Genomic DNA, 24392 nt, shown 5'->3' with positions numbered 1-24392 from the left:
GAGCATGTGTGTGAACTTCTCAGTCACACTTCATCGTTTTTACAATAGTCATATAGAAAATTTTGGGTTTTGAAGCTATTATCTTCAAAAGTATGCTAAGAAACCCAAATGAGATCACACGGTGGTTCCTGTGGGGTGCTGATATGATTATAAACTGTCAAGGGTGAGAGACAGGAAGTCCTTACTGTAACAAAGTGTTGAAATTCCTAGAAAATGTCTGGGTGAAGGAGTGAGATCCCACAAGACCACATACTCCAGCGCTTAAGTCTGCTTCATTGCTGTTTTCATAACACAGCCATGTTGGAAAGGAATGTCAACTCTGTCAGCCTATGTCTTCTCGGCAAATGTCAACTGTGTTCTTTCCTTTCTGCCTTGCCTCATCATTCAGTATTGTGTGTTATCATATTCAGTAACTTAGGCAGCCATAATTCAACCGAAAGCCTTTGTACCTAAGCAGGAGGTACAGCAGAAGTTCTGAGCAGTAGGGACCGTGTGTGTCTGTGTGATGGTCTCTCACACCTGGCTATTATCAGGTCAGAGTCATTTAGAGAAAGGCTTGGAGGTTGTCTAGGCAAGTTGCAGAACTTGACATCTCTACAAAATCGCATGACTGTGAATTCCCCTTTTGGTTTTCTTAGAATCTAGTAAGACTTAAACCTACAAATTTTAGGCACTCATAAATAAAACAGATGCACTAGATATGAAAGTAGAGAGGCTTAAGATATTTCAGTGTATTTTATACTTGAAATAGACTGTCTGAGTTACTTTCCCAAGCCTGTGAGGTCTTGTCAGACCTCTGCTATCCTCTGTGTTCTTTTTTTTTCGAGCTGGGGACCGAACTCAGGGCCTTGCGCTTGCTAGGGCAAGCGCTCTACCACTGAGCTAAATCCCCAACCCCGTCCTCTGTGTTCTTGAACTAAGAACCATTTCACGAGTCGGTGTCTACATGTACTTGTTTAACTGAAAAGGTCGTTTCTATCTTTTTCCATCGAGGTTGGCCCCTTTTGGGCAGGTGGCAGCCTGTCCTGCCCGGGCAGCCTTGCTCCAGGCCTCCTTCCCCAGGGCTGTCCTCAGTAGAGGAGGGGTCATGTCTTGCTCCTGGCAACTGATGGTGCAGTTAGGAACCCAGGCCTTCAAAGTTCTCTGCTCTTACTTGACAGCTCTTTCACCCACCTCACCTTCCAGAGGATTTTATCTGTGGTTATCCAATTTATCTAAGATGAGACATTTTGGAATTTTTAGCTCTCCATGCTCAAAACCCCAAACAGACCTGTTCATAGATAAGTGTTTTGCCAGGATAGTCAGGGCTACACTGAGAAATCCGGTCTTGAAAAAAAAAATTGTTTGATTCTCAAGGAAGGGCAGAACCACGGAAAAACTGGCCTAAGAATGACCCCACACATCAAGCTTCCTCTCAGGAAATTGCTTGTTGCTGTGTAAGTCACTAAGGGGGGAGTGAAGGTTCCCCCATGAGCACAGGCTGTATTCACTCGTTAGCCACACCACTCGAACAGATTCCTTCACAGTCCTGTTAATACTGACAGTTCGTGAGGCAAGCTTCCTATGAGTGACAGGCATTTCTTGATGTATCATAGGGACCAAATTATGTCGATTTTTTACAGTGCAATAAAAACACTGAGACCTTTGTCTTAATTTCTTTATTATGTTTGGGCTTTTAAGAAACATATAACATCATATATACCACTATTCAGTAAAAATCTATTCTAGATATCAGGGAGCACGCACTACAAACTATCTCGTATCTAGTCTCTAACACCACTAAAGGGCTTATCAAAAAGGTAGGTTCGGCTCTGATCTATGGGATCTCGAGCCTTGAGGTTTTCATCACTATGAAGTATGCTCAAGTGGATGAACGTAGTTCCTGTTTTCCTTTTGCAATGGGCCAACCACTTTGAAGTCTGCAGTCCATTATAAGAATATTCCATTCCTTAGGCTCTGCTGTCTATCATGTCTTTGGAAAACCAATCTGGTAAAAACACATTTCTTTTCCCCTGTACAATAAGGATGAATTTCCCAGAACACATCCCATAATAACTGCACGGATATGGATATGCACGTGCAGGGCTCACCTAATGAGAATCCACAGCAGTAACTACTTCCCCGGCCCCTCCAGGGCCATCTCTGCACAGTCTCATCTGTGTTTCGCTGGTTTCAGGCTACACCCTACCCTGTAAGAGGACGCCTGGTGTCTGATACCAGAGATAAAGAGGGCACTCTGTAATAAATACACACGACAGGGGACTCGGAGAGCTGTAGTTGGTCTGGGAGGGGTTAAAGCTATGGCTTTGATGAGCACCCAAGTGAGCTGAAGGAAGGCGTTTGGAAGAGTAGATTCTGCAGCGTCCAAGTGGTTCGCAAAGAGATGGGTCTCTCGACTGATCTCAGTTCTGAGGTTTCAGAAGTTGAGAGCTAAGAAAGGTGAGCAGATGGCATTAGGCTATGCTATCGAAGACCTTCACGGTATCAATGGAAATAATACACAAACCACATAACACCATTAAAACCAAAAAAAAACACATTTTTTTTTCATTTAAAAAAGTTTTAGGTCACATAAAACAAGGCAACATTTACTCCTTCTTCTCGTCTTCTGGTACAGGGTCCATGGGCGGCTCCTCCACCATTGCACTGTTGCTCTCTGAGCCGGTGTTACTGTCACTGGTCCCTTCCACCTCCATGCTGTCAACCCCCTCCTGCCCGCTCTCCTTGTCCTCAGGAGTAGACGTGCCTTCCTCCCCATTCTGCTGGTTCTCCGCAGCGTCTTCGAGGTGTGTCTCCTCTGTAAGCACACATTTGCACCATCAGTTCCGTTCACTCTAACTCTGCTGGCGGCATAAGATGACCTGTCCAGTGTGCCAGCCACCAGCCACACGTGGGAAGCACTGAAATGAGCCAGTCCTGTGACTCAGGAATATTCATGAATACCTGAGACAACTCAGGGTGCGAAAATCTACATTTTTACCTACAGTATTATGAAATTTAAATACATATCAAACACTTTTGTGGTGAGAATTGAGCTTTTGGGAAAGGGGCTGGAGAGACGGTTCAGAGGTTAAAAGCACTGGGTGCTCTTCCATAGAGGACCTGGGGTTCAGTTTCCAGCACCCACATGGCAGCTCACAACTGTCTGTAACTCCTGTTCCAGGGGATCTGGACTGATACCCTCACACAGACATACATGAAGTCAAGTCACTAATGTAAATAAAATAAAAATAAATAAAAAAGTATATAAAATACACGCTAGATTTCAAAGATTTGATACAATAAAAGAATGTAAGACAGCGAGTCTTGCATGTGCATGTCAGAGGAGAACCACAGTGTTCCGTTCCTCAGGAAGGTCCACTTTGGGATCTCTCACGGACCTGGAAGTAGCCAGGTAGGCCAGGTTGGCAGGCAACGAGCCCTAGGAATCTGCTGATCCTAGCTCCTGTACTGGATCCTGAAGATGTAGCCTGCTTTTCCCATATGCGCTCAGGTCCATCTACTAAGCTTTCTGTCTAGCCTAGAGTGTTAATTTTTAAAATCTGATAACATTTAAATATTTTTTTGGAGACTTGGTTTAAATGTAACATGAAAAGGAGGCCAGAAGCCAGCGGCGGTGGCACCGGAAGACTGCACTCCCGTCTGAGGCTCCCGAGTCCGAGGCCAGCCTAGACAACACAGTAGAGCAGGACCCTGCCTGAAATACACAAACTGAAGGCACAGAAAGGAGCAGATGCTCTGTTTAAAGTGGTGCTGGCCACTTCCTTTAGGAAACTGAACACAAGGTTCTAATATCTTTAATTTTTTCCCTCCGTTTACTTTCCTTAAGCTAGCAGACAGACATCTCAGTAAACATCCCAGACACCCAGACGCTGTCAGAGGGAGACAGACCTCATTTGGGGCAAAACAGACTCAAGACCGAAGACATGGTCTGGTTGCAAGATGAGCAAAGAACCACACTCTGATTTGCCCAATTTATGGTAAAAAAATAACAAAACAAAACCAAAAACCAAAACCGGGTTCACAAAACCAGAAAGAGGCCCAGACAATGAAGACTAAAACCAGCCTGTCTGGAAAGAAAACCCACTGAGTTAAATACTGTGTAAATGCCTGGCAGAGATACTGATGTTTCCTTAAACACTGCCAGGAGTTACTGTTGAGTACAGAGTGTGCCCATGTCCCTTTTCCCAGCAAGTGCTAGTGTCCCCTGACTACTTCTGGCTTACTCCTGTTTATCCACTAGGCAGGGTCAATCGTGCTGAGGGGCAAGGTGATCTCAAAAACTTCAAGAACAACCAAGTTCATCAGTATTTGATCTAAGTTTTACCCTTTTTTTTTTAAAAAAAAAAAAAAAAAAAATCCAAACCATGAGGAATGCCTTTATTCAGGAAAACCAAAACATCAAAAAGCATTGTTTGGGCTGGAGAGGTGGCTCAGCAGTTAAGAGCACTGACTGCTCTTCCAGAGGTCCTGAGCTCAATTCCCAGCAACCACAAGGTGGCTCACAACCATCCGTAATAGGGATTCAATGCCCTGTTCCGATGTGTCTCAAGGCAGCTACAGTAAATTCATTTAAATACAATAAATACATCTTTTTTTAAAAAAAAAAAAAGCATAGTAGGCTGAGGTCGGTTGGCACCAACATGTAAGGCTTAGACAGTCATCACTAAAGGCTGTTGGCCAGGAAGTCTGTTTCAAGTCCCAAACTACACACACACACACACACGCACGCTCTCTCTCTTTACTGTTACCTCAAAGCTGTCACATGTAGTGTGGCAACAAGTGAGTCTGGCCATCTTCTAGTCAAACTTTGCCATCTAAGGACAAAGACAAATCTCGGGCCCATGACACATCTTATGTAAATAGTACCATAAAGGTTAAAATATTATTGCCTATTAATCCTATGTCAAATCCAGCAGCAAGTAGCTGTTCAAACGAGGAGATGAGAGAAAGCTCAGCAAAGTCAGTGTCAGCAATGGGCAAACAGACAGGGCCCTGCACGCCCGTCTCCAGAGCCACCCCCACTTGAGTACTACTAAGAGCTCACACGGCAAGACTGATGCCGGCATGCTGCTCTGTGGAGCAGCAAGAGTAGCAGCGAGCCTACGATAGAGAGAGACAGGGAATGGCAAGAGTGCTGGCTGTCAGGGCCCTCACACTTCCTGGGTTGGGGAGGCGGTTACCTGTCTCCATCGGGATGTTCTCCTCATCCTTCTTCTCCTCGGCTTTGTTCGCCACTTGCTCTTCCTCGGGGGCGATGCTGCCCTGGCTGCGCTCAGCTTGCTCGGCTGCCTCCTTCTCCCTCTCCTCCTGCCTTTTGCGGGCCTGCTCCTCCGCCTGTGCGATCTCTGCTGCAATCTTCTCCATGTCCACTTCCACCTTCAGACCACACAGCTGCTTGAGAAGAAGATCAGTGAGTGAGCTCAGCAACGCTTCTCCTTAGGACCTTGGAGTCAATAAGTTGTTTGCTGGCTTATGTAATGGTGTTTACATGGGGAGAAAAAGCAGCAATGTCCTCAAAGTACAGGACGAAGAGAGCTGCTCTAGTAGCCATCAGACACACAGGAGCAGGGGCTGCTAGGGCACCTCCCCATTCACACCTTCCTCAGTGGGGGATTAAAGGTGCGTGCCACCACGCCCCACTGAGCTGATACAAAAATGCAACTGAATTATATCTAATGCAGACATCTATGAATAGATTATAATAAAGTGAAAATAATTTACAACTACAAAGATTTTAAAAACGCACTGGAGAGTTCTAGCACCTGTGACCTCGTCTTTGTGTACTACATGACACTGCTGATTTATTATAAAGATTGTAGGTTTGTGCTGTGATGTTGGTATTGTTTCAAAGTGACCAACACTCAGTAGAAACATTAAGAACAAGAGCAACTGGCACACGGAAAGTGAATGGAATGGGTACCCTTTTAAGCTCATTGTTAAAGGAGTCTGTGCTTTCCAGGAATTTCCTCTTCTTTTCCTGGTGTCGTTCCTCTATCTGAAGAAGCTCGGCTTCTAGTTTCCGCTGTAAGGTGACAGAGCAGATGTGTATAGTTAAACGTTTTCTCTAAGGCAGATTAAGTGCAGAAAGCATGCCATTAGTTAATACTTTCAAGTATAATTTAAATTTTAAATTGTGTGCACATGTGTGCGTAGGTGCACCAGTGCGGGTGCCCATGGAGCCAGAGAGGCCATTGAATGCCCTGGAGCTGGATTTACGGATGGTTGTGAATGACCTTACATGGATGCTGGGATTTGAACTCAGGACCTCTGGAAGAGCAGAATATGCTCTTAACCACTGAGCCATCCATCTCTCCAGCCCACTAATTTTGCATTAAAAAATTAAATCTAGCTATGTTTTTAAAAATGTTACATAGAGGAATGGCTGTGATTAATAAGATGTTAATGACTATTTTTTTTTTGGGAAAACATTTTATAGTAATGCAGCAAAGGCGGATGGGGGCCCCTAAATTCTTCAGTTTGCATCCATCTCTTAACAGATAGTATTTGCCACCACAATGTTCTACTACAGTTTTCAATGACAAACTTATTAAGCTTCCTGAATGGTCCCCTTCTTTCAGCCTCTGTCTTAAACCATGCATAGGTGGCACTACTTCCCAGGTGTCCTTATGACTGTGCAGAGTCACATCACCTGGGATGTGTGACACAGACCCCTTCTACTATAATCAATGTTTCTGAACTTACCTGATGAACCATTAAAGACTGGACCTGTCGCTTGAGGACCTGCATTCTAGCTGTTGTGACAACCGACCGCACATCAGGTACCACACTCTCACTGAGGATCTCACTGATGAGGCGGTGGTTTCTCTGGAAACGGGCAGTGGCTGTATGCTTCATTGAAAAGCCGTCATCATAATCTGGAATGAAGGAAGTGTCCTGGAAATTAGGTGACCAGTTACCACAACAATGTTAACAAGCAGTCACTTAGTAAGTGTGGTCCTCAGTTCCCTAGCAAGTGGCCTTGTCTAACATCAGGGGCACCTGGGCAGGCTACAGTTATGAAGCACGCAGAGACAGAAGACACAACCCACCCAGGTGCTGTTCTCAGAGAGCTACTAAGGCAGTGATTCTAACCTGTGGGGCTTGATCCCTTTGAGGATTAAACAACCCTTTCACAGGGGTTCAGGATGCACACTGGATATCCGGCATATTTATATTACAATTCATAACCGCAGAGAAATTACAGTTATGAAGTTGGTACAAAAGTAACTTTATGGTTGGGGGTCAACACACCACAAGAAACTGTCTTAAAGGTTAGCAGCATTAGGAAGACTGAGAAACTATGTACTAAGAGATGATAAGTGCCTGATATTTGGTTAAAATACAAACAACATATGTTCACATCTCTTTTAGTCCTGGGATCCATGTAAAACCTGCATGTGATGGAAAACTTGAAATTTTGCCAGATGTCCTAGTAATTATCAAAGGCACTCGATACGCACTACACTGTGACGGGGAGGTGTTTTTATCACAGTTGTTAATGAAAATATCCATTTGTAAAATTAACTCATCACCATCTTCTCTAGTAATATTTACTGTTTTCCAGGTGGTTTTTATGTTTTATCACATTAAAAAAAATGGTAAAGACTCAAACTAATCTTATAGAAAAAAACACAATTTGATTTCAAGGATGGGAGATAGTGTTTAAGATAGTGTTTGCCAGGCAAGCATGAAGATCTAAATTTGGATCCTAGCCAACATCCAAGTAAAAGATGGGTGTGGCAGATTCTAGAGGCTCAATGGTCATCCTAGCTAAAATGGCAAGTTCTATATTCAGAGAGACAGAGATTCTGTCTTAAAACAGTGCAGAGAACCCACTCAGGAAGCCATCTGAATAGCACCTCTACCTTCCACATGAACCTGGACAGGGAGTATGAGTGCACACACCAGACCCAACCTTATCACAGAGAGAGGTGAAGAAGACACCCAACACGCACACATGCACATACACATGCACACACACTACACACTCATAGATACTGAACATGCACACACACTACACACTCATACTTGATTCTAAACTTATTTTTAACTTTGCCAGTTTATACATGCACACGGCTGTTATTAATGGATAAAGGTGCCACCCAAACTTAGGTACATATAGTACACATTTGGCTTATATGTTTTTTATGTGTGTGGGTTGTTCTTTTTTAGTGTGATGCACCCATATGGTCTACAGGTGTGCACACACGTGTACATACATGTGGAGGCCAGAAAAGGATAACAAGTGTCTTATCTCTTTTTGTTTTATCACCTCTCACTGAACTGGAAGCTTACCATTTTGGCTAGCTTGGCTGCTCACGGAGGTGAGGTGCCAGAATTTGCCTGTTTCAGCTCCCCAATGCTGGTGTTATCAGTATGTGCCAAGCCAAGCAATTTACATGGGTACTGGAGGTCTGAACTTAAGTCCTTGTACTCACAGCAAGAGCTCTGGAGCTCCAGGGTGTGTGATATTTTTGAGACAAAATTTCACTATGTAGCTCAGACTGGCTTTGAACTGAATTCTTCCTCCTACTCAGGTATATTCATGTCTTTGGGTGTCATTACTCCTCCACTGTTACCTCCCTAAACTCTTCAGAACTTCCTCTGGTATTTCCTAAGTGGGATCTTAAATTACACTCTTGCTGTGTTTGTGGCTGGTAGCTACTGCTTCCAATTCTGTCCACGATCCAGTAGAACACAGAGCAAAGTAAACACTTACCCAGCATGCTGGGTGTGTGGATGAGCATGCTCTTTAATGGAAGTGGCTATCTTGGACCCCTTCAGCTTCAGTTAAAGTTAAATGCCTTTACTTAAAGTTAAATGGCCTTTACTTGGCTACTATGGGCTAGAAGAGTAATCTGTCCATATGCACATAGAATGCTAACTCAGAAGCCTGGCTGTCTGTGTGTAATGTGTACTCAGGAGTGATATTATGGGTGGTATTCTCATATTCATACTGGATTTTAAAATAATAAGGCTTTTATAATACACTCATTAAATTTTACTCTAAGAGCGTTTAGTTTAATTTGCTCCTAAGAGCAAATTTAGGTAATTGATAAATTGGATAAGCCGATTAGGAGCATGAACAGCTCTTCTGGAGGACCACAGTTTAGTTCCCAACACCCACGTCAGGCAGTTCCCAACTCCCTGGAAGTCCAGCTGCAGAGAATGACACCCACTCCTGGCATCTGCAGGCACTACACTCAAGTGTACAAAACTACAGGCTTGCTACACACATTTTAAAAAAAGAAGACTGGGTGTAACTGTAAGGCATTTAACTTTTTAGAAAAGAACCTGGGTGTGGTGGCACACACCTTTAATCCCCAAGCTTGAGGCAGAAGAAGGAAGATCTTTGTGAGTTTAAGGCCAACTTGAAATGCATAGCAAGTTTAGGACAGTCAGTGCTATGTGGATACCATGTCTAAAAAAAAAAAAACAAAACCAACAAACAAAAAAGGAAGTTAAAAGGAAAGGGGAAAAAAAAACAAAAAACAAACACAAAGGGAAATCATATATTTTATCAGGTTAGAGTGTGTTACAGTTTGTATAAGCTTGCCCCAGGGAGTGGCACTATTAGAAGGTGTGGCCTTGTTGGGGTAGGTGTGTCACTGGATATGGGTTTTAAGACCCACATCCTATCTGCATGGACGCAGTATTCTGCGAGCGGCCTTCAGAAGAAGATGTAGAACTCTCATCTCAGCTTCTCCTGTACTATGCCTGCCTGGATGCTGCCATATTCTCTCCTTGATAATAATGAACTGAACCTCTGAACCTGTAGGCCAGCTCCAATTGAATGTTGTCTTTCTAAGAATTGCCTTGGTCACGGTGTCTGTTCACAGCAGTAAACCCTAACTAAGACAGACATTGGTACTGGGAGTGGGGTGCTGCTGTGACAGGCCTGATCATGATTTTTATTTAGATGAATGTGGACTTTGGGACTTTGGATTTGGAAAGCACTGGAATGCTTTAAGTGGGGCTTAATGAGGCACCCTAGTATGGAAGACACTGGTGCTGAGATTGATTTGAACTTGCAGACCTGGTTCAGTGGAGAAGAATTTCAATATGAGGCCTAGAGACCATTTTTGTGGTATTTTGGTGAAGAATGCGGCTTGGCTGCCTTTTGCCCTTGTCTGAAGTCTGCCTGAGTCTGAGGTAAAGAGATATTAATTACATGACAAAGGAAGTCTCAAAAAAGCCCAATAGAGACTTTGTTCTCAGGTTACATCTCATGAAGAGGGTTTTGAACAAGTGTAGCGAGCTTAGAAGGGAAAAATATAAAATACATGGTTCAAGTATTAAAGGGGCACCAGGAAGTGATATGGAGCTGAATCCTGTCTTAGGAGGTAACAGATTAAAGGATTTGGTATCATCCCTTCCAGCTAAGTTTAGATCCAGGCATGGTGGTTTACACCTTTAATCTCAGAAGACAAAGCCAAACAGATCTCTGAGTTCAAGGCTAGCCTGGGACAAAGCAGGTTCTAGGTGAAGGAAAGCTTAGATCCAGGCATGCTGGCACAGGCCTTTAATCCCATCCAGCATTACAGGAGACAGAGCCCTGCAGATGTCTGCCTTCGAGGTCAATCTACAGAGCAAGTCAGTAAGCAGCACTCCTCCATGGACTCTGCATCAGCTCCTGCTTCCAAGTTCCTGCCCTCTGTGAGTTCCTGTCCTGACTTCCTTTGGTGATGAACAGTAATGTGGAAGTGTAAGCTGAATAAACCCTTTCCGCCCCAACTTGCTTTTTGGTCATGATGTTTGTGTATGAAGAGAAACCCTGACTAAGGCAAGGCGTGTCAGCAAAAACTTATCCCAGAATTTGGAAGCTGAGACTGGAGAATCAGGTAAATCTGGACAACACAGTGAGACCCTGTCTTGAAAAATCAAACAAATCCTTTATTCGAAGTATAAAGACTTTGAAAAGTAAGAAGTACAGCTTTTTTTTCCCTTAACAACTTTCCACTCTGTAAGGAGTATTTTTTCCCATGGGAAAGTCATACACAAAAATCTTATTATTGAAAAGACAAAATTATGCTTTCCCATTTAAAAAAATAAAAGCCTTGAACTAAGATTTCTTCCCTAATTCAGAGAGAGCGCATGCAGCGCCCCACTTTCCACCTTACCGTCTGGGTCCTCAGCAGGCTGAATGCTCATGTAAGGCTCTCCTTTCTCCATGCGCGACTGTCTCTGTCGACTTTCTTCCTCTAATGCAGCTTCCGCACGACTTTTTGCATTAATATACGCAAGGTATGCAGGGGAATTGTGATAGGCCTTCATAGATTCATTGTACTCTATCTGAAATTCAAAGGGTTGGTTTTTAATGTACATTCCACTCTCCAGGTCACCGTGGGCAGCTGCACTGTTCATCTGAGTCAGAGGGCAAAGGTGAACAGGGGGCTGTGACAGTCATCTCTCCTTCTGAACAGAGAATGTGCCACTCAGGTGAGTGGGGCTTGGTGGACAAAACTTCAGTGCTGCCTCAGCTGTCTGGTCATGCTTTGCTTCTTTAATAAATAATGAGCGAAGGTGGTCCTCCTACCTTTTCTGCTTCGTACTCGTTTAAATATTCTTGTTTCTCTTCATCAGTGAGATCTCGCCACATGCCACCAATAATCTTGCCAATCTCCCACAACTTTAGGTCAGGGTTGGAAGCCTTTACTTGGTCCCAGACCTTAAAAAGTTAATAGTTGAAAATTCAGTATTAGTGACTAAAGTATAGTCATTTAAAAATACTCTAATATGGGAACGTTTAAATACAAACAAAAGCAAAGATGACAATATCAAACTCATCTGTGGCCATCAGCCTGCTTCAAAACTGCCAACTTATGATGTCATTTTATCTTTACCTCACTGGATCTCATCACCACTGTCATTTCCTCATCAGTACTTCAAACTGATTAAGCTAGAACACCATTTAACCACTGTTCACACTTATATTGAATTAACTGAACAATTAACTCTATGTCTCTAGCTGTTAAGTGAATTTAGACGTAATTTGTACCATACTATCAAACACATATGTAATAATTATGATCGATATTTTTACTATACTTATTAATTATTTTATATTCTTGGAATTGAACCTAAGGGCTCTTACATGTAGGCTAGACAAGCGTTTTACCACTGAACTACCTTCCAGACTTGTTATTTTTAATAAAAATAAGGTATCAATATATAGTCTTACACTTAACATCCTTCTCATGCCTTTCAATATTCTCAAAAAGATATCATTTTCATGGCTGTAGACTAATCTGTTTAAAAAGATCTTAGCAATTTATTTAACCATGCTCCTGAGTTCTAGAATTCTGAAATGAGAATGAGTTACTTAAACAATTACAAGTTTTTAAATTCTTCCCTCAATGTGTCTATGGAAGGTGTCAAACCGGCCTGGAACTGCATGTAGAGCTAGTGGGCAGAGCTTCTGGCACCCACCTTTCTGCTGTACCTCATGTAGGGCATGAGCGGCTTATCTGGTGGCTTTGGAGGCTTTGGGATTGTAATGCCGGAGGACGCCTGCAAAAGAGTGAAATACATTCATTATTCAACTGCAGGACTTCACTGCCACCTGAAAAGAAAGTCCCTTAAAAATTCTAAGGCGCCTTTCTTCTACTCGTCCATGGGTACAAGATTCTTATATTTCCTCCAAAGAAAACAGATATCACTGCAAATTCAGAAATGTTTATATCAGAAGAAACGACTTTAAACACATATTTAATGTTTTACTTAGCAGTTTATTGCCACTGTTTTGACAAGCTGCCTGCAAGAATAAAATATTATATAATAATCCATACACTGAAAATGGAGTTATATGTCAACACCTCACATTTAGGACATTACCTGTATCCTTTTATTTTGCTTAGTACCGTTACACATACAGTCAACACTGGTTTATCTGTAGACTCTGAGCTCTTAGCACTTACCATACACACACTGTCTACAGGGGATCTTGTTACCATATCAGGAATGTACCCTCATACAAACAACACAATTCCAGGTTAAAAAAAAAATCACAAATAAGAAACAGAGATCTAGCAAATAAACTAGAAATCTAGCAAATAAAAAAAAAAAGGAAAAGAAAAAATTTCTTTTAGAAGTAGAGATTTATTTCTGTTAAATTTTTAGTCTCATAGTTTTCTGTTTTCTATTTTAGCAGTCTCGGGGCATATTTTCTTACAGGGATCAAGTTGTGTGAACTCAAGCCATCCTTTTCTTGTCTCCAAATGCTATGGTAACAGAAATAAAGAACCGTCTAAAGCACTGAGCACTGGCACTCAGGGCCTTGCTATGTTACTTCTGAGGCCCAGTCCTCAATGTTGCTTCTGTGGAAAAGCAACAAGGACAAGGAAAGGCAGGCCACATGGAAAAAGAAAACTACAAGAAAAGGGACTAAAATTTTTTTCAGAAAAGTAGTGAGGAAGTTAGTTGATGAGAGATAAAGTACAAAAGGAAGCACGGAGAGAGTTAAGTGCTAGGTCCTATCTGTGTGAGGAAACACAGGCCAGGAGACACCTGGTGACTTGTAGCAGAAGCCCCATTTAAAGCTGCTTCAGCGGCAACTGGTTCTGAACTATCTCCTATCAGTGCTTTGATGGAGGAGCCAAAATAAGAAGTACTGTGGCCTATCTCATTGGCTCTGCTGTCACTAGGGGGATCCTGACCCCGAATGGGAAAGAGGACCACTTTGCTCCAATTACAAAACACACACTTGCTGCTCTGACTCAGACAGATCTGGTCTTAGCCAGCAGTGGGCAAAGGAATGGAATGAGACCTGGAGGCACAAACTGTCAGTGGTTAGGGCAGCCACTCAGGGAAGCAGGCACCAAGGTTTGAAGGAGTCCAAAGAAGTCGGAGTCATCAGTAACCTTACACCATGGAAAGCCTCCTTCTCAACACAGGAAATGCTTAGAAAACATTTTCAATCCAGGCTCCATACTAACTTTTGGAACCCACTTTGGGTTCCAAAAAAAAAAAGTTGTGCCAATATTTGAAGGTACCAAAATATTATTAACAGTTAAAAATTCTAATGTGTACTTTTAAAGTTGTAAGTATAAATTAAAACATTTAAAAAACAAAATTTAGTAATATTTGCTCATATGTTCCAAAGAGTATTTTAGAACATTAATAGATTTGCTAATTCACCCCCCTTTACAAAAAAAGTACCCAAATAATACTGAATTCATATTATTACACTATCAGTTTACAAATAAAAAATCAAAACAAAACAACACAAAACAATGTCCCCCATTCCCTAAGAATAAATTCCAGTTGGTTTGAGGATCTTTAGCACCACACATGACCAGTTTGCTTAATATCTCAGACATCTTTGAACTACCTCAAACATGTCTGTTCTGCTTTCACAAGACTCAACTAGAAACAGCTACTGCTGTGTGTGCTGTGCTCCTAGTTTGAAAAACTGCAAATGGCCTTTCACTAAGTGGCCAGGAACGAGATTTTGGGGAGTTCGACTTTGCTTTGTCAATGAGGATCTTTCCTGGTTGCTATCAGGAAACCCACCCTCGGCATCACTTCTCCATCTATCCAGTTTGTCTTCCTATTTCTATGAATTGAGGGTGGGGAAGCAAACACTCATGCTTGTTAAAACTGTTCTTATCTAAGAGTCAGGTCCTAGGCAATCTGTGTGATAAAGTCCACCATCCTGTTTGATCTTGAATAGCACAAAGGGGTATTTTGTTGTTGTTTCTTTCTCAGTTCTTAGCTGTTTCTCTGGTAAGGTCTTATTTAAGAATTTTCTACTGGAGAGAGGATTTCTACTAGCAAGAAGTAGGCTGCTTTTAACATTTTGTTTGAATCTGTTTACAAATCAGAGAACATGAACCATCACCAGAACAGAGTGATCAGGCATGGGCTACACTTAAAAGCCGTCCTAAGTCCTCCAAAGGTCTCAATCTGGTACCTAAGTGCTTTATTTTCTGAAAACTACCCACATGGAGCAAAGCTCTTGCTTAGGGTTGCACAGATCTATTCCACCAAATCACTGTGGCTTTATCTATCATAGCTTACTCAGGAGGAGCATTCCCCAGGAGGCAGTGCAGCACTGGGGTCTCTACAAACACCTTTTATAAGCAAGTGAGTCCCGAGAAACAGTTAAGTCAGGATAAAAGAGAATGCAAACCCCTCTGCTTCTAGCAGTTTGCTCAGGTGTCCATCTGGTGATAACAGGACAAAAGGACAAGAATACAAGGAAACAACTACAAAGAACGAAGATACCAAAGTTCTCAGCCTAACCGCTCCCCTATATTGAAGGCTAGAGCTCATTCCAAAAATTTTCTGAGTTCTTCCACTTCCCAGGAAGAAAAGCATTGAAACAGATGACCAACCTAAGCCTAGACAAGGAGTGTCTCCTTCGTTCTAGTTCTCACTGTATGATCTAATCTTTCTAGCAACAGAGAAGTCTCATGGCTACATACAAATGAAGAGCTGGCTGTTTATACAAACCCCAAACTAAGTTACTCTAGGAGCACACTGACCGTTCCACTAGCATGGCCACCAAGAGCCTTAACTATATAGAACTATTCAGAACCATCTTCTTACTCACCACCCTTAAATAAATTTCTGTGTTAACACAAGTGATCCAAAACTAGCTGTGCTTACTGTGTGAACTATAATGTTCTTTATTATCTGATAACCTTGCCTCTCATTCCACTTAGGAAACAACACATTTAGACCAGGGAAAAACATGTACTGCTGCACACAGAGACTGTGTGCATTGTACAGTATACACATAAACATTTTGTCAGAACACCTTTCAGATACTGTGAAATACGTATGGCACATAGAACTTGATATGCTTATGAAGTACAGATTATGCAGAAACAATGAAAAATTTAGACAAACAAAACCTATCCAGCTAAGCAATATGCTTACCAGGACAGACACACAGTTGATAGTGACAAGTTTTCAGCTCTAGCTTTACTACAGGGTGAGAGGGCTTTTTTATGAATACAGAAAATGAAAGCCAGATACTACAAAGTTTCCAGCCATCTGTGTCATAGATATTCTCACCAATACCACATTCTCATGGAGGTGTTTGACTTTTGGATTTATTACCTTAATTTCTTTTGAGTTTAAGATAATTTTAAAATAAAAGCTTTGAAATATATCATCCAATTTTGATTATCTTAGCTGAATCAATGAAATGAAATTCCTCAAGTTTTAAGAATCATCTGTCTATAATGGATTGGAAAGTTATACTTATCTAACACTTGGAAATTTTTATTCCAAAATTCCTTGAGAAGACAGTAAAATGCTTTTCTGTATTAAACTGGAAAGAAACAAGTTTCAGACATGTCCATTACTAAATCCAAAAGACAAACACTGAGTGTAGGTTGGCAGGCAGGTCTGCCAAGAGCTTTCTAGTTCAGACAAAGCCAGGTCTTCAAAGTCCTAGCACTCCTTTAGAAACTGCCCTTGAGAATAACGCCAATTACCTTCAACAATGAAAGATACTCTTCACGTCATAAGGAATTTTAACCAAAAGAATTCTACATTTGTTTACATATACAGCATGAGCATTCAGTGTTCAAGGCTTTATCCCTACTGATCACCAAGTAGAATGGGATTTCTTTTCTTCCAGGTACATAGCCAGACTGCACTTTCTTGTTCAGTGTAAGACTGTACAAAATATTTGAAAAGTCAGGTTAAATTGTTTTTAATGGCTGTGCTTCTGATTCAAGAGAACCTAGCTCTGGAGGCATTTCTGGTCAATTCCAGTTGTTTGCCGGAGGCTGTAATAGTTGATTCTCCTACCGTGACCCGGCTGTTGGTGCCCGGGTTCCCTCCCAGCCTGTAGTTGTTGTAGGCGAGATGACTGTATGGATTGTATCCCACAAACCCTGGTGTGCTGGGCATTTGCTGATGGAAACAAATGAGACAAAAACACGAATGAGAAATGAGCTCAAACGAGGGGAACACAGAAATGAAAAATGATCTGCATATGGCATGCAAAAGCAACCTGATTTAAACAAGCAATGATGTGTTGTAACTGGTTGTTTGTTACTATTTTTTTCCACTGAGAAACCAGTCTGCAAGTATGCATGTGCAGGGGTGTATGCATGTTTCCTCTTTCCTACTCTTCCTTGGCAGGGGTTAGGGATGCTTGAGAGATTGAGTATGTTGTGCTTTGTTCTGAGGAAAGCATCACACTGCAGTTGCAAACATCTAGAACTACTTCATGGTCAACAGTATGAGATAATTTAGCAATCTTTAATGTCTGAGATAGGAAAGCTTCAAGTATGATAAACCTTAAAGTCTGAAAACACTACATGCAAACAAAACATGATTATTTGACAGTTATGTGGATGCCACCAATGCACTCATTTACTAAAAACAAAACAAGAAATGGATCTGCTTTTCCAAGACAGCTTTAAATACTTTTATATGTGACAAATGAAAAGAGACTCAGATCAGGAAGCCAGGAATTGTCAATAGGATAGAATATGTCAATGGATGTCACATGCATGATTTCAAAACAAGGACTTGTAAGAAATGCATAGATTTCATACTGGGGTGCTATCTGATCTTTAACCCAGTCATTCTTTTACAGACTTTCTCCTCCATCTCTTCTTTGATCCATCTTCCATAGGTATCATCAACACTTTATGCATTTAATTTTAATGGGAACTACTTTTTTTAGTTGACAGACTTGAACTTCCTTTTTCATCTGATTTTCTGAAGTCTCTCAGCCTTTCCAAATACAACTGCTCACTGCAGCAACAAAACTCTTGATTTTTGTGAATTACATGTTGATATAATCACAAATGGGTTCCTATGTAATTGTGGCCTTGTGGTTAATACAATGACATCCAGTGTTCATAAAATCAAGACAAAATGCATAAAAAGAATGTGGTAAAGAAGAGACCAAAAGTGTAGCTGGTTTAGTGACACTCAGTCATAACAAGTGATAGCCATTTTTACATGCAATTAACATACTCTCCTCAATTCTACAAAAGTACACTTGAAACATCCCTGCTAAACTTTAGTTGTCACAAAACAAATGCCATTTCCTAAGACATGCCCTCGTATACATCCTTAGTATCCAAAGACATTCAAGCAGGCAGCACATGTGATACTTTTTAAGAGGAAAACAAAGTGATCAATTTATAGCCCGTAGTTAGGAAAGACGCTGATTAAGCATATTTGAGTAGCAAAACACAGATGAAATCATAAAGCACAAGAGAAGGGCGTGTTCCGCGTGGAGTGGTTCATTCGAGCGGTGGCAGTGGAAGGGGTGAGTGGTGGTAATGGTGGTAAAAGCAATGACATTTAAAAAAGAAAAGACTAACTCATTTCGGATCCCTTCTGTGGATATTAGAAAGCCTAGTTTCTGGATTTGTGTATAAATGTGCAATTATGATGAGGGTTAAAAAAAGGATCCCTTCCATTGTGGGAAAACTCAGAAGGGGATCTTAGTCTTTAAAATATTTTCTTTAAAAAATAATAGCAAGTTTGTTCACGTTACACTCCTGGAGGTAGTATTTACATAAAACTTATACCTCCGAACACTGATTAAAAATTAATATAAGCAAATAAGGGACTTTAAAAAAATGAAACTAGTATATTGCAATTATAGTCTAAAGTTTATATTTTTGAGGTGAGGCTTTTACTCGCTCAACTCAACCTGCACACACATGAGTGTAATGTGATGGAGACAGTGGTAAGGAATGTTCTTTAAGAGAGAAAAAATGAAGCCCAAGACTTTACAGTCTCCTGGGAGCAACTTTACAGACTGCATATCACATGAAGTGACCTTGAGAATGTATGATGTGCCTTTTAAAAGGAGCATCTGAGGAAAAACAATGTAACTAAAACATTCACCAAGGGTTAGTAAATCAGACTAGTTACCTAGCGGAGAAAACAAAAGACACAGGAACTCATTAGTAGTCAAGTAGACTAGCCTGAAATTAGTCGGTAGAGGGTATGGAAGGAAGAGCTAGCAGACATTAAAGAATCAATTCTGGGCTGGGCATGCTGATAACTCCAGCGTTTGGAAGGCCAGGGGAGAAGGATCACCATTTGGAAGCCAGCCTAGGCTACATAAAGACCCTGTCTCAAAACAAAACAAAACAAAACAAAACAAAATAATCCTGATTCAGATTTTGAAGGGTATGGTTAAGTGGTCTTTCATGGTTGTTTTAAAACGGAAAGAAAGCCATTTCAGCATTTTAGGCAAACCTGCATGGGTTGCCGTTAAATCGGAACTGTGGATTGGACAATTATTTTACATGCTGTTCAAGCTGGGTAAGAAGAGCTCAAAGCCATCAGACACCTTTAAGCAGAGCAGTTGGCAAACCAACCTGAACAAAATTTAGTAACGAGATCTGACCCATGGGTAATGAAACCCTTACTTGAGCAGCTTGAAAATAAGATTTATGAGTGTAGTTATCCTTAGAACAAGACACTTTAATGTGAAAATTTTATACACAGATAAGAAAGTTTAATTAAAAAATTTGTGCTGCTGGGGTTCCAACCTAGGGCCTTGTGCATGCTAGGTGGGTGCTGCCACTGAGCTACCCCAGCCCTTACTTACAGTGAGAGAAAAATGTAACCGGTTGAAGGTTAGGTTTAAAAACAACAAATAAAGGGATAACCAACAGCAGGATGAGCACTGACTCACTGTCAGCTGCCAGGCCCTTTACCAGGGGAAAGGCTAGAAAGGAGTGTCTCACTGACTTCCCGCTAGGAGAAGAGAGCACAGGAGGTGGGGAGTTCACAGTATGTAATTTTAAATGTTGGGTTTGGTTCAAGGTAAGGATGAAAGGAGTTATTTTATTTAGTAGGAAGTGCTGGTTTTTAGCTGAATTTGCTATGCTGTGGCTGTGATGACTGAGTGACTGTCAGTGGAAGACATCTGGGTTTTTGTATCAAGGCCAGACTTGGCTATTACATTAACAAGAAAATTAAAACTTACTGTTGCAGGAGCTGGGGTGGGAGGTGGGGCATAAGATGGTCTTTCTGTTTGAAAGAAAATAAATAACTTCTTGTAAACAACTGAGATATAATACTATGCAACAAAACTACCAATGGTCCTGCTTTGAAGAAAAAAAAAATGAGAGTATTTTGGAATTCCCATTTGCTAGGGCATTAGTCTCGTATTAACACAGATTGATAAATATAAAAATTGAAACTTACTTGACATTTTGGAAGATTAAGTTCTCAGTTCCTTAAGAATGAATCTGAGACACTAAAATAAAAAAAAAGAAAAAAAAGAAAAAAAAAGAGAATCAAAACTCAGCAAGCATAAGAGAATGTTTTCCTAAAGAATAGGGTAGTTTGGTATTTCTGAGCAAAATTACTTCACTGTTAATTGCTAGTAATCAAGCCTTTTTGCATATTTTAACTAGTTCTTATATTCATTTGATTGATCAGAATTAAGTGATGAAAATGAATTACTGGGAAATTTAGAGTTCTATCAGAGATGGATTTTTTTTTTAGGTTTTTGCTTATGACATTGAGAGCCACGTCTTGTATGGAAAACATTTTGCTGATGCCATGCGAACGATTACTTAAGACTGATAAAAAAAAAATAATGACAATAGAATGTGATGTATTATCAGGGTGACCCCAACAAGGCCTTCCAGATACTGACCAATAACACCTGATCAGAAGCTCTGCCCTATCGAGGGGGCCTCTTTTTATCGAAACAGAGCAACGTCTTATTCCTGGAGGCAGTGTGAAAGATAACTCATGCTAACAAACTTTACATTCTCTTTTGTTGGTAAATAGTTTCCTAAGAGCTGGAACAATTTTCTGAGGTTACTTACAGGACACCTGTTGTTCCTTTACTGTCCATTTCAGAAATTACCTCAGGTCCTCTCTAGTGAATTATATGGACAGAACTAATTGCCTTGTCTCTGCGTTCCTACAGGGCTTACTAAAGATCAGTGGCATTTTCCCTCACACAACATGTGAATGTGGCTGGGTTCTGTCTTGCAAGAGAGGAGGGATGGTCTAACCTATTACTCAAACGTTGCTCGATTCTTCATAAATTGGGTCCTAGTATTACCAGCTCAAAACACGGACATTATCTGAGCTTGCTCCTTACTCAACACAGACCACAAATGGTAATGCATAAAGAGATGAAAATTTATTTTTAGAAAGATGGTGAATACATTTTTTTCTTTCTTCTAGTTTTCATTTAAAGGAAGTGCCTCAAACCATCAGGGTTAAGAGTTTCTGATGTGTTAATTGCTAATTTTTTTTTCAACCCATCTCTTTTACTTCCATCAACACCCAGTAGGCCTTGCTGTGGGGAGCCCCGACAGAAACTGTGACAGGGTCCCTGGCACCTTACACTTCACTGCTAATACTTACAAATGATTGCTCTCCTGGGCTATAAACTCAAGTAGTGAGTGGATCTAACCATAGTGCCTGGCATGCAACTCAGTATTTGTTGAATTAATTACCTTACGGGTCAGGCTTTTAACACAGTCTTGTTCACTAGTCACAATGACCCTACCAGATACGTATGGCTTGTCCCCATTTTACAAAGGAAAAAAACAGTCCCGGGGCGATTAAGTGTCTAAGGCCATAGGCCCAGAAATGCCAGAGGTGGGTTTAAACCCAACCCACACCGTCTCAGACTTCATCCAAGCCACCCCGGGTGTCTTTAGGCCGCTACCTGAACCCCACCCCCCATCCCCCACCCCCCAAAAAGGGAACCACCTTCCTGGTGGGTGAGGACTCCCGCTAGCCTTGCCCATTGGGCTTCCCGAGATCCTTTCCTTTGAGTTTGTGGCGGGCGGAGGGTGAGCTTTTCTGGAAACTCCCCCGCAGAGGGTTGTGCATGGGTGCCCGGCCAGCGTCCGGAGTCCAGCATAAAGGGACTAGTGGCGCCTCCGAGAAGCTGTACCGGATGGGGCTCCCCCACCGCCGCTAGGCCTCGCAGAGGCCGCACCGGCTCTAGCTCCCGCCTCGCAGCCGAGGCCGAACCCCAGCACCCCGCGGGAACTCGGGGTCCCGCCAAGCCGAAACACCACAGCTCACCACCCTCCCCGACCGGGTCGGGCCCACTGGGAAACACTCACCCGCGGGCCGAGAAGGCGCCCGCAGCTCCGGCTTCGCTTCCCTTTGTCCCGCGCTCGCCCCGCCCCTCGCGCCGGAGCTTCCGCGCTCGCACTTTCCACACGCTCCGGGGAATTTTCTGCGGGCCGCGGCCGGTCCTCTTCGGACGAACAGCCCTTCCAGTGAAGACGTGGCAAGGCTTAGTGCGCCAAAGATTTTTTTTTTCAGGCTCCTCGGTTCCCTCAGAAGTCTTTCAATTTGGATCCTGTCCCAGCCGGGCGCCGATTCGTCACGGCGAGGAGGGCGGAGAAGGTTGGGCCGCGTTGCGGGCCCTGGTTCGCGGCCCGGCGTCAGGAACTGCGCACACTGCGCACCCGGGCTTCACTGAGGCGGTGGGTTCCGCTGCGTGAGGCAAGCGCCGGGGGAAGGCTCGCCGGAGCCTCTCCCGGGAGAGGGCGGGACGCAGCTCCCGCACACCCCAAACCCTGGCGTTCCCCTTCGCTCTGATCCTCTGTACTCCGCTGATGGACGTGTGGATGGAGGATGGAGAATGTAGGCGGGGAGGACCCGGATCCCCGCGTTTTGGTCCTTGCTGGCGCCCAGCAGGGCTCCCTGCCTCCGCCTAAGCGAAAAGCAACACGGGAGTTTTGTAGTTTTTCCAGATGCTTCTAGAGGTTGAATGATGGCGACAGGTTTCTGAGCCTAGGGTCCTCAGATGTCAGCTCACTCCTTCCAGCTTGCATACCTGTGACAATTCACATCTCTTAGCAGGAGGGCTAATTCAGCTCACCCTCGCTTGTCTTTAAATAGTCAGCTCGATGTTTCTTTGTGGTGCCCTCCTAGAACTTTTCCAGGGCCTGTGTCTGAAACCCTCTTGATGGGATTGGGCCATCTGCAATCTTTTTTTTTTTTTTTTTTTTTTTTTTTAAAGAGCCAGGTGGTGGCAAACATTTCTTTTTTTTTTTTTTTTTTTTTTTTTCCAGAGCTGGGGATCGAACCAGGGCCTTGCGCTTGCTAGGCAAGCGCTCTACCACTGAGCTAAATCCCCAACCCCTGAGCTAAATCCCCAACCCCGCCATCTGCAATCTTGGAGAGTCTTGAAAACCCAAGTTTCAGGCAACTGGACTGGACAATTTCATAATTACCAATGATTTCGAAGGGCTAGACTTGTAATTAGGTGCTCAGTAAGTGTGTGTGTAGCCACCTTTCTGGACTATTCCAGGGCTCTTTTTTTTTTTTTTTTTTTTTTACAAATGCAAGTATTTGGCGGACCATAAGAAGTTGGCTAATGTGGGTCACGTCACGGTGGAGGAAAAAATGAGCAGACCGTCTGTGGTTATCTAAGGACAGTGTTCTAAGGACAGTGTTAGCATCTAGAGAAACTGGTTGAATTCTGGGACTACCTGTTGGCCCTTATCCTCGTGAGGTATCTTTAGAAGTCTGCAGAGCCAGGAATAAATGATAATATGGTCCAGTTCTTCCATTGTCCAATATTTTCATTCTGGTGAGATGAAATTAATGAAATAAAAGTGTATTGAAAGGAAAGGCTAAAGGAGAGTTTTCCAGATGAGTGAATAGCATAAAGAAATGTATCTGAAAAAAAAAATTTTTTTTTTTTTAACACAAAAAGCATAGAGAAGATAAATGTAGGATCCACACAGTTACGTCAGGGATCCAGTGTCTTTTCTCTCTTTCTGCCCAGTAACTCCAGCCTTGTTACGTCCCTGCTTTAGCAACTGTGGGATTAAGGAATGGTAAGAAAGAGGGTAGAGGGCACAGTGCTCTCTGGCATGTGTGCACACGCATGCGTGCTACAAGGTGCCATTCCCAACTGGGCAGTTCTCTGAAGCTCAATGGTGGTAGGACAAGGCTGGCACAAAAGTGGTTTAAAAGCCGGAGAGATAGCTCAGGGGTTAGGAGCACTGACTGCTCTTCCAGAGGTCCTGAGTTCAAATCCCAGCAACCACATGGTGGCTCACGACCATCTGTAATGGGATCCGATGCCCTCTTCTGGTGTGTCTAAGGACAACAGTGTACTCACATAAAATAAATAAATGTTAAGAAAAAGTGGTTTAAAAAACGAGGGGATGGGGGTTGGGAATTTAGCTCAGTGGTAGAGCGCTTGCCTAGCAAGCACAAGGCCCTGGGTTCGGTCCTCAGCTCCGAAAAAAAACAAAACAAAAAACAAACAAACAAACAAAACAAAAACGAGGGGATGGAGTTCTAAGTGGACAGCGGGATGGGTGTTCTTTCTTAGTCTTTTTACTTCTGTGTGGTGCTGGGGTTCGAATCCAGAGTCCTGAACATGGTGAGCCTATGAGTTACATCCCCAGCCCTCTAGTGTGCCTTTATTCCAAGGGAATCTTGATAGG

The 24392-nt window shown here is 42.5% G+C and overlaps 1 protein-coding gene across 4 annotated transcripts; it reads right to left on the bottom strand.

The window, feature by feature from the left end:
• Positions 1–1643: 1643 nt before the first annotated feature.
• Positions 1644–22658, bottom strand: Smarce1 (SWI/SNF related, matrix associated, actin dependent regulator of chromatin, subfamily e, member 1). 4 transcript variants are annotated; one of them, XM_032912136.1, is made up of 11 exons: positions 22044–22658; positions 20149–20200; positions 19928–19971; positions 16768–16872; positions 12433–12513; positions 11540–11671; positions 11124–11295; positions 6706–6878; positions 5924–6025; positions 5184–5394; positions 1644–2797 (listed from the first exon to the last, which is right to left on the bottom strand). In XM_032912136.1, the coding sequence occupies exons 2-11, from the start codon at positions 20153–20155 to the stop codon at positions 2589–2591; spliced, it is 1236 nt and encodes a 411-aa protein (XP_032768027.1). In that variant the 5' UTR covers positions 20156–20200; positions 22044–22658; the 3' UTR covers positions 1644–2588. The 4 variants fall into 4 exon arrangements, with proteins under 4 accessions (XP_032768027.1, XP_032768028.1, XP_032768029.1 ...); XM_032912137.1 differs by lacking the exon at positions 16768–16872; XM_032912138.1 differs by lacking the exons at positions 16768–16872; positions 19928–19971.
• Between the last annotated feature and the right edge of the window lie 1734 nt (positions 22659–24392).

The sequence above is a fragment of the Rattus rattus genome, chromosome 9 (assembly GCF_011064425.1).
Source record: "Rattus rattus isolate New Zealand chromosome 9, Rrattus_CSIRO_v1, whole genome shotgun sequence".
NCBI lineage: Eukaryota > Metazoa > Chordata > Mammalia > Rodentia > Muridae > Rattus > Rattus rattus.
The sequence above is the reverse complement of the archived record's forward strand: the minus strand, read 5'-3'. Positions and strand labels throughout refer to the sequence as shown.

Coding starts and splice junctions, on each gene's coding strand:
- Smarce1 (XM_032912136.1), bottom strand. Junction 11,296..11,539: donor ACGAGTACGAAGCAGAAAAG/GTAGGAGGACCA, acceptor TTTGAATTTCAG/ATAGAGTACAATGAATCTAT. Junction 5,395..5,923: donor TTAACAATGAGCTTAAAAGG/GTACCCATTCCA, acceptor CTTCTCAAGCAG/CTGTGTGGTCTGAAGGTGGA.